Genomic DNA, 14,721 nt, shown 5'->3' with positions numbered 1-14,721 from the left:
CGCTCTGTCTCAATTCAATTTAAGGGCTTTATTGGCATGGGAAACATATTGTTTACATTGCCAAAGCAAGTGAAATGGATAAACAAAAGTGAAATAAACAATTAAAAAATTAACAGTTAACATTACACTCACACAAGTTCCAAAATAATAAAGAATTTCAAATGTCATTATATACAAAAAGGGAAATAAATAAACATAAATATGGGTTGTATTCTCTCTCCCTCTTTCTCTATCTCTCGTTCTCTTTCGCAATCTCTTTCCATCTCTCTCTCTCCATTCCCCCCTCTTTGAGGCTTATTAAACCTGTCTACTCAGGTGTGTGTGTGTTAGACAGTCCCCCTCCTCTCAGGTTCCATCCCATTTGTAACAGACTCAGTCAGCTCTCTGAGAGATGTGCTCCGAGACCTGTCTAGTCAGTGTCTACTAATTGATTTAACCTCTGTGTCTCTGTCTGGAGGGACATGCCACTGTTAATGAGAAAACAACATGACACCTCATATACACCAGCTTCCTAGTCTACTACATGACAAGGACTCTTGTTTCACACAGTAACACAAAATGTATGTGTTGATTCATATTATTTGCCATCATGTTGAATTCCACACAATACAACCTGAAGACTGAATAAAATAGAATAGTGTATAAACAATGCAATTGTGTTATTATCTGTAGGAACTCCCCGCCCCCATCCTGGATGACATCGCCAGCCCCAAAGCAGTGGAGGACCAGGCAAAGTCATGTGACCCTGAGAGTCAGGACGCCATGAAGATCGCCTGGCGCTACCAGCACCTGCCAAAAGTGCAGGTAAACGTATGTGTGTAGGCAGTCAGGGCATGGGGCCACAGGTCTAGCTCTTGGTTCTATGGGCGTGACGATTGTCTTCACCTCTAAATCCATCAGCTCCTAAACTCCTAGCCTCTCCATTCAGAGCTGGTGGAGATTACTCACACTTAGCTGCTGCTAGGTGGGGCCTGTCGACACACACACATACACACCCTGCCTAGCCTGGGAAACCAGGGTACCTGCAGCCCATCTAATGGCACGCCACCTGCCTTAACCCTCATAACCCAGATCTGTCCCTCTGTCCCCTCTTAAATCCCTGTCTATCCCCTTACCAGGGGCGCTGGCAATACACTCTTTCTTCCACTCTAAGGAATGGTGACCCCTTCCATCCTCCTCTCCTCCCCTCTGTCCCCTGCCCAGGCTATAATCCACATCGCTATGTGGATTAACAGCACACAGCAAGTCCCTGGAGATCTCTCTTTCTCTGTCTCTCTCTGGAGACGTCTTTATCTCTGTCTTTCCCTCACCTCTCCCCCTTCCCCACCCTCCCAAAACCAGACTTTACAAACCAAACTGTCAATAAGCCCCAGCCAGAGGATTTACATCCCAAATTCACTCCCTGAGTCCCCTTCTACCCCCATTCCCCCTACACACCTCTCCTGCCAACCCTCTCCACGTCGCCCTGTCCAATGAAGACATCAGATCAAAGGTGAGGTGGCCGGGGCGGGCCTGGAACACTAAGCGGTTCTCCCCCCTGCTTACAAAGAGAAGATGAGCCACTGACCCCCCCCTCCCCCCTGACTCGCCCATCCTGTCAGGAGAGGGGCACACCGGGGGCCCTAATCCAGATTAGTGGTAGATTTAAGAGCCCGTCTGACAATGGGGCCCCTGGTTGCTTTCACTGGGGAGAGCAGGGCTACAGAACTCTCCCTTTCACCCAGGAGAAAACATCTTTCTACTCTCCCTCAGACCGGCACGGCTGTTTTCACAGCCACAAGTGGACGGTTATGTGGAGACTTGATTAACATGCTGGTTGTAGTAGTTGAACTTCTCTGCAAGTTTTCATTTGATCAAACAGGATTTTGAAACACTTGTATGAACTATGAGCAGGTCATTTATTTAAAGTTATCATACTCTACTTGTTGAAAGTGAGGACGTTTCACACTAAGTAGGATTATCTACCCTCGGTGCAATGTGATCAACAGCAGTGTCAAATGGACACAGCTTTTCTCTCAACACTAACTGTTGACCCTCAGACGGCCCTGGCGTCCTCGTCGAGGTTCGGACACTACTACGACGTCTCCAAGACAATGGACCCTGAGATCTGCCAGGCGGCCAGGTGCCATGGCTTCTACCTTCCAGAACACTCCACCGCTGTGACATCACCCACCGCCACCACCCCCGGCCAGAGGTAACCCGGCAACCCCTGAACACTACCCCACCCTTATCTCTTCATGGTGCTCAGTATTATTTACACAATATATTGTGCAAATGTACTGTATGTCTAAGAGAACTTAGTCAAAACCTGAGAAGCTCACCCTACAACCTGAGGAGCCAATCGTACATTGACACATATTTAGTAGTATACTTATCACTTTTTGGAAGCATCTAAGAGACACTATTGTCATATCTTAGAGAAGCTTTTGGATTAGGTTGGGATTAACCTACAGTGTGAAGAGTAATTGTAGATGGGCAATGCTTAGACAGTTACTCTAACTAAACCCCCCCCATCAGATCGGGATGGTCTATTATGGTCAGTTTCTGTTGTTTATAACCAGCTGGTTAAGCCTGTATAAAAACAGGGTCAGTCTCTAGGTAGGAAGGCTAGTTGGCTGAGATGAGACATTGAGCAGAGTAGAAGGCTTTGGTGGTGAATGTAGAGGGACCGTTTGCTGTGAGTTTGTTTTGTTCATCGTTGAGTGTGCTTAGGGTTCAGAGGTCAGACACACTATTTACATGAGAGAGAGCGGTGAGACACACACAAGCGCATATACACACACACACACACACACACACACACACAGTCAGATACCGAGTCAGACACGATTGGCAAACAGGCCAATCTGGAGCGGAGATGAGGTTTTATAGAACCCCTCTGCTTTCATGTCTGCAAACAGACACCCTTTAACTCTGGACCATGTAAACAAGAGTGAGTGTGTCTGACCAATTTCAGTTAACTCATATTTACTATCACTGAGCAGTGTTGAGTAAATCATTGTCAGAGGAAATCCTTTTTATTTTGTCCTTTACGTTGTTAGACAGATTCCATCCTTCTCCTGTCGTTCTGTGTGTTAGTAATTAAGTCTGACAGTGGCATTGCCATCATAGTGGCACTGCCCATCAGGTTCTCTGAATAGAACACTGATCTGCCAGACAACATGACAGCTGGTCAGCAGGAAGCTATACCTGCACTGCTCACATAAACACACAGACAGACATACACACACACAGACAGACAAACAGACATACACACATTCTCACTCCCTAGCCTCCCCTCTTGCACGTGGCCACCACCCCATGTTGCTACCCTGGCTGTTAAATTGCTCCGTTTCACTCGCTGGCATAATTGGCACAAATTGCTCTCTAGGTGATACAGCCCCTGTTGTTGAAGACCAAACCTCCCCTCTCTCTCCTTTCTCCTTAGAGTGGAGGAGGAGGGAGGTAGCATTGAGCTAATGTGGCCTCCCTGAGTATGATACTAATTAGCACATGCGCTAGCCCCCGTGGCTAAGCACCTAGCCCTCAGTACCACCTGAATGGAGGGTGCCCAGTGGGGGCGGACGAAGCACAATGCCCTCAAACACAATGGCCACCAAGTGGAGGAAGCCAGCCCGGGGCTGCCTCTGGCTCCAGGAGGAGGGAAGGAAAGCTGGTGGAATGGTTCTGCTATGAACCCCTGCAGAGTCAGAAGGCGCAATTGTTTTTGTTAATGATGATCAATCGGAGGCAATATGTTTGTTCTATGTGTAGCTATATGAGGAAGTGTGTACTGTGTCTGGCTGGTGTTTGTTTAGGAATATGTATATGTGCATGATGTCTGGCTGGTGTTTGTTTAGGAATATGTATATGTGCATGATGTCTGGCTGGTGTTTGTTTAGGAATATGTATATGTGCATGATGTCTGGCTGGTGTGTGTCTGTCTGTTCCCCTGTGGGTAAGAATGTTCTTTCGTTCTGTTAGCCTGTAATTGCTGGCTATCGTAACGACCTACTGTAAGACTCAATGGACAGTGGTTGTTACTATAGCCAGCTGATCTTAAGGAAGGATTTCTGTGTACAACTTTACCCTGGCCATGATGTTGGCACATGGTTGACTTGGCAGGAGGTTATGTTAGGGTGGTTTGTGGTTATTAGGGAAAGGCAGAGATCTATTGTGAGTGACTTGTGTCCCTTGTCAATGGTGCACATCTTACCCTTCATTAACCATTCAAACACTGTGCCCATCCAATCGTAACCAGCAACCCATTAAATAACCCTTCTCAGCTAGTGTGTGTGTGTGTCATTACACCTCCAATCGGACCCTCAGGGAGCTGACAGGCCACCAGGTTTTAATTAGATTACCTGAATAAATGAATCTCTTGATAAGGCTCCTCCATTATAACCATCTGCTCTAGTGGTCATTGTAAAGCCCTGTCATGGGGGATAAGGAGCATTTGACTTCGTCTGTTGAGACTTGATACCTGTCCTGCAATAACCTCATGTTCTACTCCCTCCTTCTCTCTTTCTCCTCTCCTCCTCCATCCCTCTTTCTCCTTTCCTCTTCCCTGTCTTTACCCCTCCTCTTCACCCTCTCTCCAGCCCTATGCCAGAGACCTACTCCTCTCTGCTGAACAATCTCCAGGAGGTCATCCACAGGGAAGGCTTTGATGGATCCGTCCCCCAGGTAGGTACGCTCACTCTCACACATCCATAGTCCTGTCACTACCCCTATACTCCCAACCCATATTACAGATATCCTCTACCCAAAGGGTTCCCCATATAGGGGTCCCAAAGACCTCCTGCCCCTTACAATGACCATATATCCCAGTCCGCCCGGGCACACATTACTGTTAGCTATACTCTAACCTGCTCCTCTCTGCTGTTAGCTATACTCTAACCTGCTCCTCTCTGCTGTTAGCTATACTCTAACCTGCTCCTCTCTGCTGTTAGCTATACTCTAACCTGCTCCTCTCTGCTGTTAGCTATAGTCTAACCTGCTCCTCTCTGCTGTTAGCTATACTCTAACCTGCTCCTCTCTACTGTTAGCTATACTCTAACCTGCTCCTCTCTACTGTTAGCTATACTCTAACCTGCTCCTCTCTACTGTGAGCTATACTCTAACCTGCTCCTCTCTGCTGTTAGCTATACTCTAACCTGCTCCTCTCTGCTGTTAGCTATACTCTAACCTGCTCCTCTCTGCTGTTAGCTATACTCTAACCTGCTCCTCTCTGCTGTTAGCTATACTCTAACCTGCTCCTCTCTGCTGTTAGCTATACTCTAACCTGCTCCTCTCTGCTGTTAGCTATAGTCTAACCTGCTCCTCTCTGCTGTTAGCTATACTCTAACCTGCTCCTCTCTACTGTTAGCTATACTCTAACCTGCTCCTCTCTACTGTTAGCTATACTCTAACCTGCTCCTCTCTACTGTGAGCTATACTCTAACCTGCTCCTCTCTGCTGTTAGCTATACTCTAACCTGCTCCTCTCTGCTGTTAGCTATACTCTAACCTGCTCCTCTCTGCTGTTAGCTATACTCTAACCTGCTCCTCTCTGCTGTTAGCTATACTCTAACCTGCTCCTCTCTACTGTTAGCTATACTCTAACCTGCTCCTCTCTGCTGTTAGCTATACTCTAACCTGCTCCTCTCTGCTGTTAGCTATACTCTAACCTGCTCCTCTCTGCTGTTAGCTATACTCTAACCTGCTCCTCTCTGCTGTTCGCTATACTCTAACCTGCTCCTCTCTGCTGTTAGCTATACTCTAACCTGCCCCTCTCTGCTGTTAGCTATACTCTAACCTGCTCCTCTCTACTGTTACCTATACTCTAACCTGCTCCTCTCTGCTGTTAGCTATACTCTAACCTGCTCCTCTCTACTGTTAGCTATACTCTCATCCATATCAAATAATTGCCCTTCCCAACACCCCTATTCAAGTTACCATGTTAATTCCTCTCACCTGACTAGAATGACTTCATCAGTGTTATGGTGATGCTGGCAGCAGAGCAGACAGGTGTGTGTGTGTGTCCCATCTTTGAAACATATCTTTGTTTTTAATGATTATCAATCCTCTTCAGAATGTCAGAAATGCCATCTGTCTCTCTCTCTGTGTTTCTATTTTAGTTTTTTTTGGACCTGTGGAGGGGGGGGTCACCTAGATTCTGTGACCCCTCTGCTCCTCACCTGGAGCCTCCTCCCCCCTCTCCCCCTGTCACTCACACACAGGATTACCCCCCCTGACCCAGCGCTGTCAATCATTCATTAATTAAGCTCTGACTTCATCAAAGCGCTTTTGGCAGAGCAGAGGAATGCAGACAGGACATGGGCACCATCACAAGAATTTCCAGTATAGGGAAGACTGTGTGTGTGTGTGTGTGTGTGTTTCCACCCCTGCTCATACTGTTTGTCTTGGATGTTGGCTACAGAAACCAGGCATAATATTATCACTTCATAATGCAGTCTCTTTGGGCCCTATATGTTACTCCTTCTTTGCTATAATTTGGTGTTTTCTGGCTTGACTGTCAGGTGTCTTTTGTTCTGGGGCAGTACGGCTTGGCTGTATGGTGGGGCTCTGGTTGGTGGGTTTGGGCTATGTTTTGGCACTGTTCCCCGACTCTCTATAGGAGTACTAAACACCTTCTCCCTATAGGAGTACTAAACACCTTCTCCCTATAGGAGTACTAAACACCTTCTCCCTATAGGAGTACTAAACACCTTCTCCCTATAGGAGTACTCAACACCTTCTCCCTATAGGAGTACTCAACACCTTCTCCCTATAGGAGTACTCAACACCTTCTCCCTATAGGAGTACTCAACACCTTCTCCCTATAGGAGTACTCAACACCTTCTCTCTATAGGAGTACTAAACACCTTCTCTCTATAGGAGTACTAAACACCTTCTCCCTATAGGAGTACTAAACACCTTCTCCCTATAGGAGTACTAAACACCTTCTCCCTATAGGAGTACTAAACACCTTCTCCCTATAGGAGTACTAAACACCTTCTCCCTATAGGAGTACTAAACACCTTCTCCCTATAGGAGTACTAAACACCTTCTCCCTATAGGAGTACTAAACACCTTCTCCCTATAGGAGTACTAAACACCTTCTCCCTATAGGAGTACTAAACACCTTCTCTCTATAGGAGTACTAAACACCTTCTCTCTATAGGAGTACTAAACACCTTCTCTCTATAGGAGTACTAAACACCTTCTCTCTATAGGAGTACTAAACACCTTCTCTCTATATCAAATCAAATCAAATCAAATTTATTTATATAGCCCTTCGTACATCAGCTGATATCTCAAAGTGCTGTACAGAAACCCAGCCTAAAACCCCAAACAGCAAGCAATGCAGGTGTAGAAGCACGGTGGTTAGGAAAAACTCCCTAGAAAGGCCAAAACCTAGGAAGAAACCTAGAGAGGAACCAGGCTATGTGGGGTGGCCAGTCCTCTTCTGGCTGTGCCGGGTAGAGATTATAACAGAACATGGCCAAGATGTTCAAATGTTCATAAATGACCAGCATGGTCGAATAATAATAAGGTAGAACAGTTGAAACTGGAGCAGCAGCACGGCCAGGTGGACTGGGGACAGCAAGGAGTCATCATGTCAGGTAGTCCTGGGGCATGGTCCTAGGGCTCAGGTCCTCCGAGAGAGAGAAAGAAAGAGAATTAGAGAGAGCATATGTGGGGTGGCCAGTCCTCTTCCGGCTGTGCCGGGTGGAGATTATAACAGAACATGGCCAAGATGTTCAAATGTTCATAAATGACCAGCATGGTCAAATAATAATAAGGTAGAACAGTTGAAACTGGAGCAGCAGCACGGCCAGGTGGACTGGGGACAGCAAGGAGTCATCATGTCAGGTAGTCCTGGGGCATGGTCCTAGGGCTCAGGTACTCCGAGAGAGAGAAGGAGAGAATTAGAGAACGCACACTTAGACTCACACAGGACACCGAATTGGACAGGAGAAGTACTCCAGATATAACAAACTGACCCCAGCCCCCCGACACATAAACTACTGCAGCATAAATACTGGAGGCTGAGACAGGAGGGGTCAGGAGACACTGTGGCCCCACCCGAGGACACTCCCGGACAGGGCCAAACAAGAAGGATATAACCCCACCCACTTTGCCAAAGCACAGCCCCCACACCACTAGAGGGATATCTTCAACCACCAACTTACCATCCTGAGACAAAGCTGAGTATAGCCCGCAAAGATCTCCGCCATGGCACAACCCAAGGGGGGGTGCCAACCCAGACAGGATGACCACATCAGTGAATCAACCCACTCAGGTGACGCACCCCTTCCAGGGACGGCATGAGAGAGCCCCAGTAAGCCAGTGACTCAGCCCCTGTAATAGGGTTAGAGGCAGAGAATCCCAGTGGAAAGAGGGGAACCGGCCAGGCAGAGACAGCAAGGGTGGTTCGTTGCTCCAGAGCCTTTCCGTTCACCTTCCCACTCCTGGGCCAGACTACACTCAATCATATGACCCACTGAAGAGATGAGTCTTCAGTAAAGACTTAAAGGTTGAGACCGAGTTTGCGTCTCTGACATGGGTAGGCAGACCGTTCCATAAAAATGGAGCTCTATAGGAGAAAGCCCTGCCTCCAGCTGTTTGCTTAGAAATTCTAGGGACAATTAGGAGGCCTGCGTCTTGTGACCGTAGCGTACGTGTAGGCATGTACGGCAGGACCAAATCAGAGAGATAGGTAGGAGCAAGCCCATGTAATGCTTTGTAGGTTAGCAGTAAAACCTTGAAATCAGTCCTTGCTTTGACAGGAAGCCAGTGTGGGGAGGCTAGCACTGGAGTAATATGATCCATTTTTTTGGTTCTAGTCAGGATTCTAGCAGCCGTATTTAGCACTAACTGAAGTTTATTTAGTGCTTTATCCGGGTAGCCGGAAAGTAGAGCATTGCAGTAGTCTAACCTAGAAGTGACAAAAGCATGGATTAATTTTTCTGCATCGTTTTTGGACAGAAAATGTCTGATTTTTGCAATGTTACGTAGATGGAAAAAAGCTGTCCTTGAAATCGTCTTGATATGTTCTTCAAAAGAGAGATCAGGGTCCAGAGTAACGCCGAGGGCCTTCACAGTTTTATTTGAGACGACTGTACAACCATTAAGATTAATTGTCAGATTCAACAGAAGATCTCTTTGTTTCTTGGGACCTAGAACAAGCGTCTCTGTTTTGTCCGAGTTTAAAAGTAGAAAGTTTGCAGCCATCCACTTCCTTATGTCTGAAACACATGCTTCTAGCAAGGGCAATTTTGGGGCTTCACCATGTTTCATTGAAATGTACAGCTGTGTGTCATCCGCATAGCAGTGAAAGTTAACATTATGTTTTCGAATAACATCCCCAAGAGATAAAATATATAGTGAAAACAATAGTGGTCCTAAAACGGAACCTTGAGGAACACCGAAATTTACAGTTGATTTGTCAGAGGACAAACCATTCACAGAGACAAACTGATATCTTTCCGACAGATAAGATCTAAACCAGGCCAGAACTTGTCCGTGTAGACCAATTTGGGTTTCCAATCTCTCCAAAAGAATGTGGTGATCGATGGTATCAAAAGCAGCACTAGGAGCACGAGGACAGATGCAGAGCCTCGGTCCGATGCCATTAAAATGTCATTTACCACCTTCACAAGTGCCGTCTCAGTGCTATTATGGGGTCTAAAACCAGACTGACGCATTTCGTATACATTGTTTGTCTTCAGGAAGGCAGTGAGTTGCTGCGCAACAGCCTTTTCTAAGATTTTTGAGAGGAATGGAAGATTCGATATAGGCCGATTAGTTTTTTATATTTTCTGGGTCAAGGTTTGGCTTTTTCAAGAGAGGCTTTATTACTGCCACTTTTAGTGAGTTTGGTACACATCCGGTGGATAGAGAGCCGTTTATTATGTTCAACATAGGAGGACCAAGCACAGGAAGCAGCTCTTTCAGTAGTTTAGTTGGAATAGGGTCCAGTATGCAGCTTGAAGGTTTAGAGGCCATGATTATTTTCATCATTGTGTCAAGAGATATAGTACTAAAACACTTGAGCGTCTCTCTTGATCCTAGGTCCAGGCAGAGTTGTGCAGACTCAGGACAACTGAGCTTTGAAGGAATACGCAGATTTATAGAGGAGTCTGTAATTTGCTTTCTAATAATCATAATTTTTTCCTCAAAGAAGTTCATGAATTTATCACTGCTAAAGTGAAAGTCATCCTCTCTTGGGGAATGCTGCTTTTTAGTTAGCTTGGCGACAGTATCAAAAAGGAATTTCGGATTGTCCTTATTTTCCTCAATTACGTTAGAAAAATAGGATGATCGAGCAGCAGTAAGGGCTCTTCGGTACTGCAAGGTACTGTCTTTCCAAGCTAGATAGAAGACTTCCAGTTTGGTGTGGCGCCATTTCCGTTCCAATTTTCTGGAAGCTTGCTTCAGAGCTCGGGTATTTTCTGTGTACCAGGGAGCTAGTTTCTTATGAGAAATGTTTTTAGTTTTTAGGGGTGCAACTGCATCTAGGGTATTGAGCAAGGTTAAATTGAGTTCCTCAGTTAGGTGGTTAACTGATTTTTGTCCTCTGGTGTCATTGGGTAGACAGAGGGAATCTGGAAGGACATCAAGGAATCTTTGTGTTGTCTGTGAATTTATAGCACGACTTTTGATGTTCCTTGGTTGGGGTCTGAGCAGATTATTTGTTGCAATTGCAAACGTAATAAAATGGTGGTCCGATAGTCCAGGATTATGAGGAAAAACATTAAGATCCACAACATTTATTCCATGGGACAAAACTAGGTCCAGCGTATGACTGTGACAGTGAGTGGGTCCAGAGACATGTTGGACAAAACCCACTGAGTCGATGATGGCTCCGAAAGCCCTTTGGAGTGGGTCTGTGGACTTTTCCATGTGAATATTAAAGTCACCAAAGATTAGAATATTATCTGCTATGACTACAAGGTCCGATAGGAATTCAGGGAACTCAGTGAGGAACGCTGTATATGGCCCAGGAGGCCTGTAAACAGTAGCTATAAAAAGTGATTGAGTAGGCTCCATAGATTTCATGATTAGAAGCTCAAAAGACGAAAACGTCATTTTTTTTTTGTAAATTGAAATTTGCTATCGTAAATGTTAGCAACACCTCCGCCTTTGCGGGATGCACGGGGGATATGGTCACTAGTGTAGCCAGGATGTGAGGCCTCATTTAACACAGTAAATTCATCAGGCTTAAGCCATGTTTCAGTCAGGCCAATCACATCAAGATTATGATCAGTGATTAGTTCATTGACTATAATTGCCTTTGAAGTAAGGGATCTAACATTAAGTAGCCCTATTTTGAGATGTGAGGTATCATGATCTCTTTCAATAATGACAGGAATGGAGGTGGTCTTTATCCTAGTGAGATTGCTAAGGCGAACACCGCCATGTTTAGTTTTGCCCAACCTAGGTCGAGGCACAGACACAGTCTCATTGGTGATAGCTGAGCTGACTACACTGACTGTGCTAGTGGCAGACTCCACTATGCTGGCAGGCTGGCTAACTGCCTGCTGCCTGGCCTGCACCCTATTTCATTGTGGAGCTAGAGGAGTTAGAGCCCTGTCTATGTTGATAGATAAGATGAGAGCACCCCTCCAGCTTGGATGGAGTCCGTCACTCCTCAGCAGGTCAGGCTTGGTCCTGTTTGTGGTTGAGTCCCAGAAAGAGGGCCAATTATCTACAAATTCTAACTTTTGGGAGAGGCAGAAAACAGTTTTCAACCAGCGATTGAGAGTTGTGAGACTCTGCTGTAGAGCTCATCACTCCCCCTACTGGGAGGGGGCCAGAGACAATTAATCGATGCCGACACATCTATCTAGCTGATTTACACGCAGAAGCTATGTTGCGCTTGGTGATCTCTGACTGTTTCATCCTAACATCGTTGGTGCCGACGTGGATAACAATATCTCTATACTCTCTACACTCGCCAGTTTTAGCTTTAGCCAGCACCATCTTCAGATTAGCCTTAACGTCGGTAGCCCTGCCCCCCGGTAAACAGTGTATGATCGCTGGATGATTAGTTTTAAGTCTAATACTGCGGGTAATGGAGTCGCCAATGACTAGAGTTTTCAATTTGTCAGAGCTAATGGTGGGAGGCTTCGGCGTCTCAGACCCCGTAACAGGAGGAGTAGAGACCAGAGAAGGATCGGCCTCTGACTCCGACTCGCTGCTTAATGGGGAAAACCGGTTGAAAGTTTCTGTCGGCTGAATGAGCGACACCGGTTGAGCGTTCCTACAGCATTTCCTTCCAGAAACCGTGAGAAAGTTGTCCGGCTGCGAGGACTGTGCCAGGGGATTTATACTACTATCTGTACTTACTGGTGGCACAGACGCTGTTTCATCCTTTCCTACACTGAAATGACCCTTGCCTAACGATTGCGTCTGAAGCCGGGCTTGTAGCACAGCTATCCTCGCCGTTAGGCGAATACAGCCAATTAGAAGGCATCATGTTAATGTTACTACTTAGCTTCGGCTGTTGGAGGTCCTGACGAATCGTGTCCAGATAAAGCGTCCGGAGTGAAAAAGTTGGGGGGGGGGGGAATAAATAAATAAATAAATATATATAACAGTAATTAAAAAGTAAAAACCGTAAAGTAGGGGTACTAAACACCTTCTCTCTATAGGAGTACTAAACACCTTCTCTCTATAGGAGTACTAAACACCTTCTCTCTATAGGAGGAAACGTTGGCCTCTCTTCATGATGTTGCCACAGCAACAGGCATGTTACTACGGTTCCCTTCCCACTGGAGCCCAGGGGGCTGATAAACTGTGGTGGGATGTCTCTGACACACATACAAGCAGACAGGAAGTGAGTCAGGGATAAACGTGTGAGAGAATAGAAAAGGAGAAAGACAACAGGAATGACTAAGTGATTGAATAAGTTGGTCAGGAAGTGTAGGAGAAAGAGCGAGAGGGAGCGGGAAGAGGACAGAAGAGTGATACCCCTCCCTTGGGATTTTGCAAGGCCAACAGTGGAAACTCCTAGTAACAATGAGGTTTATTTATCTTAGATAGCACCAATGCTGAAAAAAGCCCTAGATCAATGGACGAGAGGAGAGAAAGAGAGATTGGAGAGGGCATGGAAAGAAGCAGGGTAAGAGGGATGAGAGAATAAAGAAAAGCATGCTGGGACATAAGGAAAAGCGAGAGACTGAGAAAAAGGGTAACACCAAAGCAGGGAGAAACTTTATTCTATAGTCTTAGGGTGTTTTGTGAGGGTGGGCAAGACTTTGAGGGTAACACTCTACCCCTCCGTCCACCACCCCTCAACACGGCCCCCCTTGGCCGGCAAGGCTCGTTCTGGTGCCAAGAATGTGCCGGCGTTTCTGGGTGGCAGCCATATTGGAATCCTGTCTGACAGGTCCATTGTGCCCCTGTCAGATGGCCCCTGTGATTGGGCAGTTGTGTCCAATCACGTTTGGCGGCTGTGTTCCGATGGTCTGTGCTGGTGAGCAGACTCTCCTGTCCTGTTGGACTGCTAGTGTCTGTAAACTCTCCACTGTTTTGTTTACTACCACAACGTGAGGGGTTTTAATTACCAACAGAAATATAATAAGTATTTTCTACGGTCATAGACACATGCCCAATATTTTAGCTAAAAATGCAATGCTAATGTGTCATTTCAACAACATATGAGGCATGGAACTCCATGACAATTCCTTGACATCCACTGTTTTAATCAAGAGTCTCAGTATCTTTCTCTTTCTCTCTCTGTTTCTCTCTCTGTGTTCTTCTCTCTCTCACAGACCAAGTCACGGAACATCCTACGGATCGGGTTGCACTCCCTCGGCTCCGCCCTGTGGGATGACGACCTGTGTTGCCGTGAAAACCCAAGCCACGGCCACGCCCTCACCACCTTCCTTTACGGCCTCCGGGCCATGCTGAGGTCATCGCTCTCTGTCGCCGTGGTTACCGTGCCCTCACACCTCATCCAGGTAAGAGTATGTGCCTTGCACTAAGAGTGTCACAAAGGGCACATAGGTGTGTCACATACACCCCAGCATTTTCAATTCATGTTCATCACCTTTCACATGTAACATTGTTCTATGGATTATCAGTAGTGTTGTTAACAGTAATCAATACCCTGGAGCGCAGTGTCACCAGGGTTAGACTACAGTATGTGTATGGTCAATACCCTGGAGCGCAGTGTCACCAGGGTTAGACTACAGTATGTGTATGGTCAACACCCTAGAGCACAGTGTCACCAGGGTTAGAATACAGTATATGTATGGTCAACACCCTAGAGCACAGTGTCACCAGGGTTAGACTACAGTATGTGTATGGTCAACACCCTAGAGCACAGTGTCACCAGGGTTAGAATACAGTATATGTATGGTCAACACCCTAGAGCACAGTGTCACCAGGGTTAGACTACAGTATGTGTATGGTCAACACCCTAGAGCACAGTGTCACCAGGGTTAGACTACAGTATGTGTATGGTCAACACCCTAGAGCACAGTGTCACCAGGGTTAGACTACAGTATGTGTATGGTCAACACCCTAGAGCACAGTGTCACCAGGGTTAGACTACAGTATGTGTATGGTCAACACCCTAGAGCACAGTGTCACCAGGGTTAGACTACAGTATGTGTATGGTCAACACCCTAGAGCGCAGTGTCACCAGGGTTAGACTACAGTATGTGTATGGTCAACACCCTAGAGCGCAGTGTCACCAGGGTTAGACTACAGTATATGTATGGTCAATACCCTAGAGCACAGTGTCACC

At 46.3% G+C, this 14,721-nt stretch overlaps 1 protein-coding gene across 2 annotated transcripts in view; it reads left to right on the top strand.

Moving 5' to 3' along the window:
• The window catches only part of elp4 (elongator acetyltransferase complex subunit 4), a 211,413-nt gene that overhangs the window by 13,883 nt on the left and 182,809 nt on the right, over positions 1–14,721 (top strand). Inside the window, exons 4-7 of one of the 2 annotated variants that reach the window (XM_064988254.1) lie at positions 673–804; positions 2,040–2,194; positions 4,581–4,665; positions 13,742–13,930. In XM_064988254.1, the coding sequence (XP_064844326.1) occupies positions 673–804; positions 2,040–2,194; positions 4,581–4,665; positions 13,742–13,930 (561 nt within the window). Of the gene's footprint in view, positions 1–672; positions 811–2,039; positions 2,195–4,580; positions 4,666–13,741; positions 13,931–14,721 lie in introns of both variants that reach the window. The other variant, XM_064988244.1, reaches the window with a different exon arrangement.

The sequence above is a fragment of the Oncorhynchus masou genome, chromosome 2 (genome assembly GCF_036934945.1).
Source record: "Oncorhynchus masou masou isolate Uvic2021 chromosome 2, UVic_Omas_1.1, whole genome shotgun sequence".
Lineage (NCBI taxonomy): Eukaryota > Metazoa > Chordata > Actinopteri > Salmoniformes > Salmonidae > Oncorhynchus > Oncorhynchus masou.
This window is presented reverse-complemented; position numbering and strand designations above follow the sequence as displayed.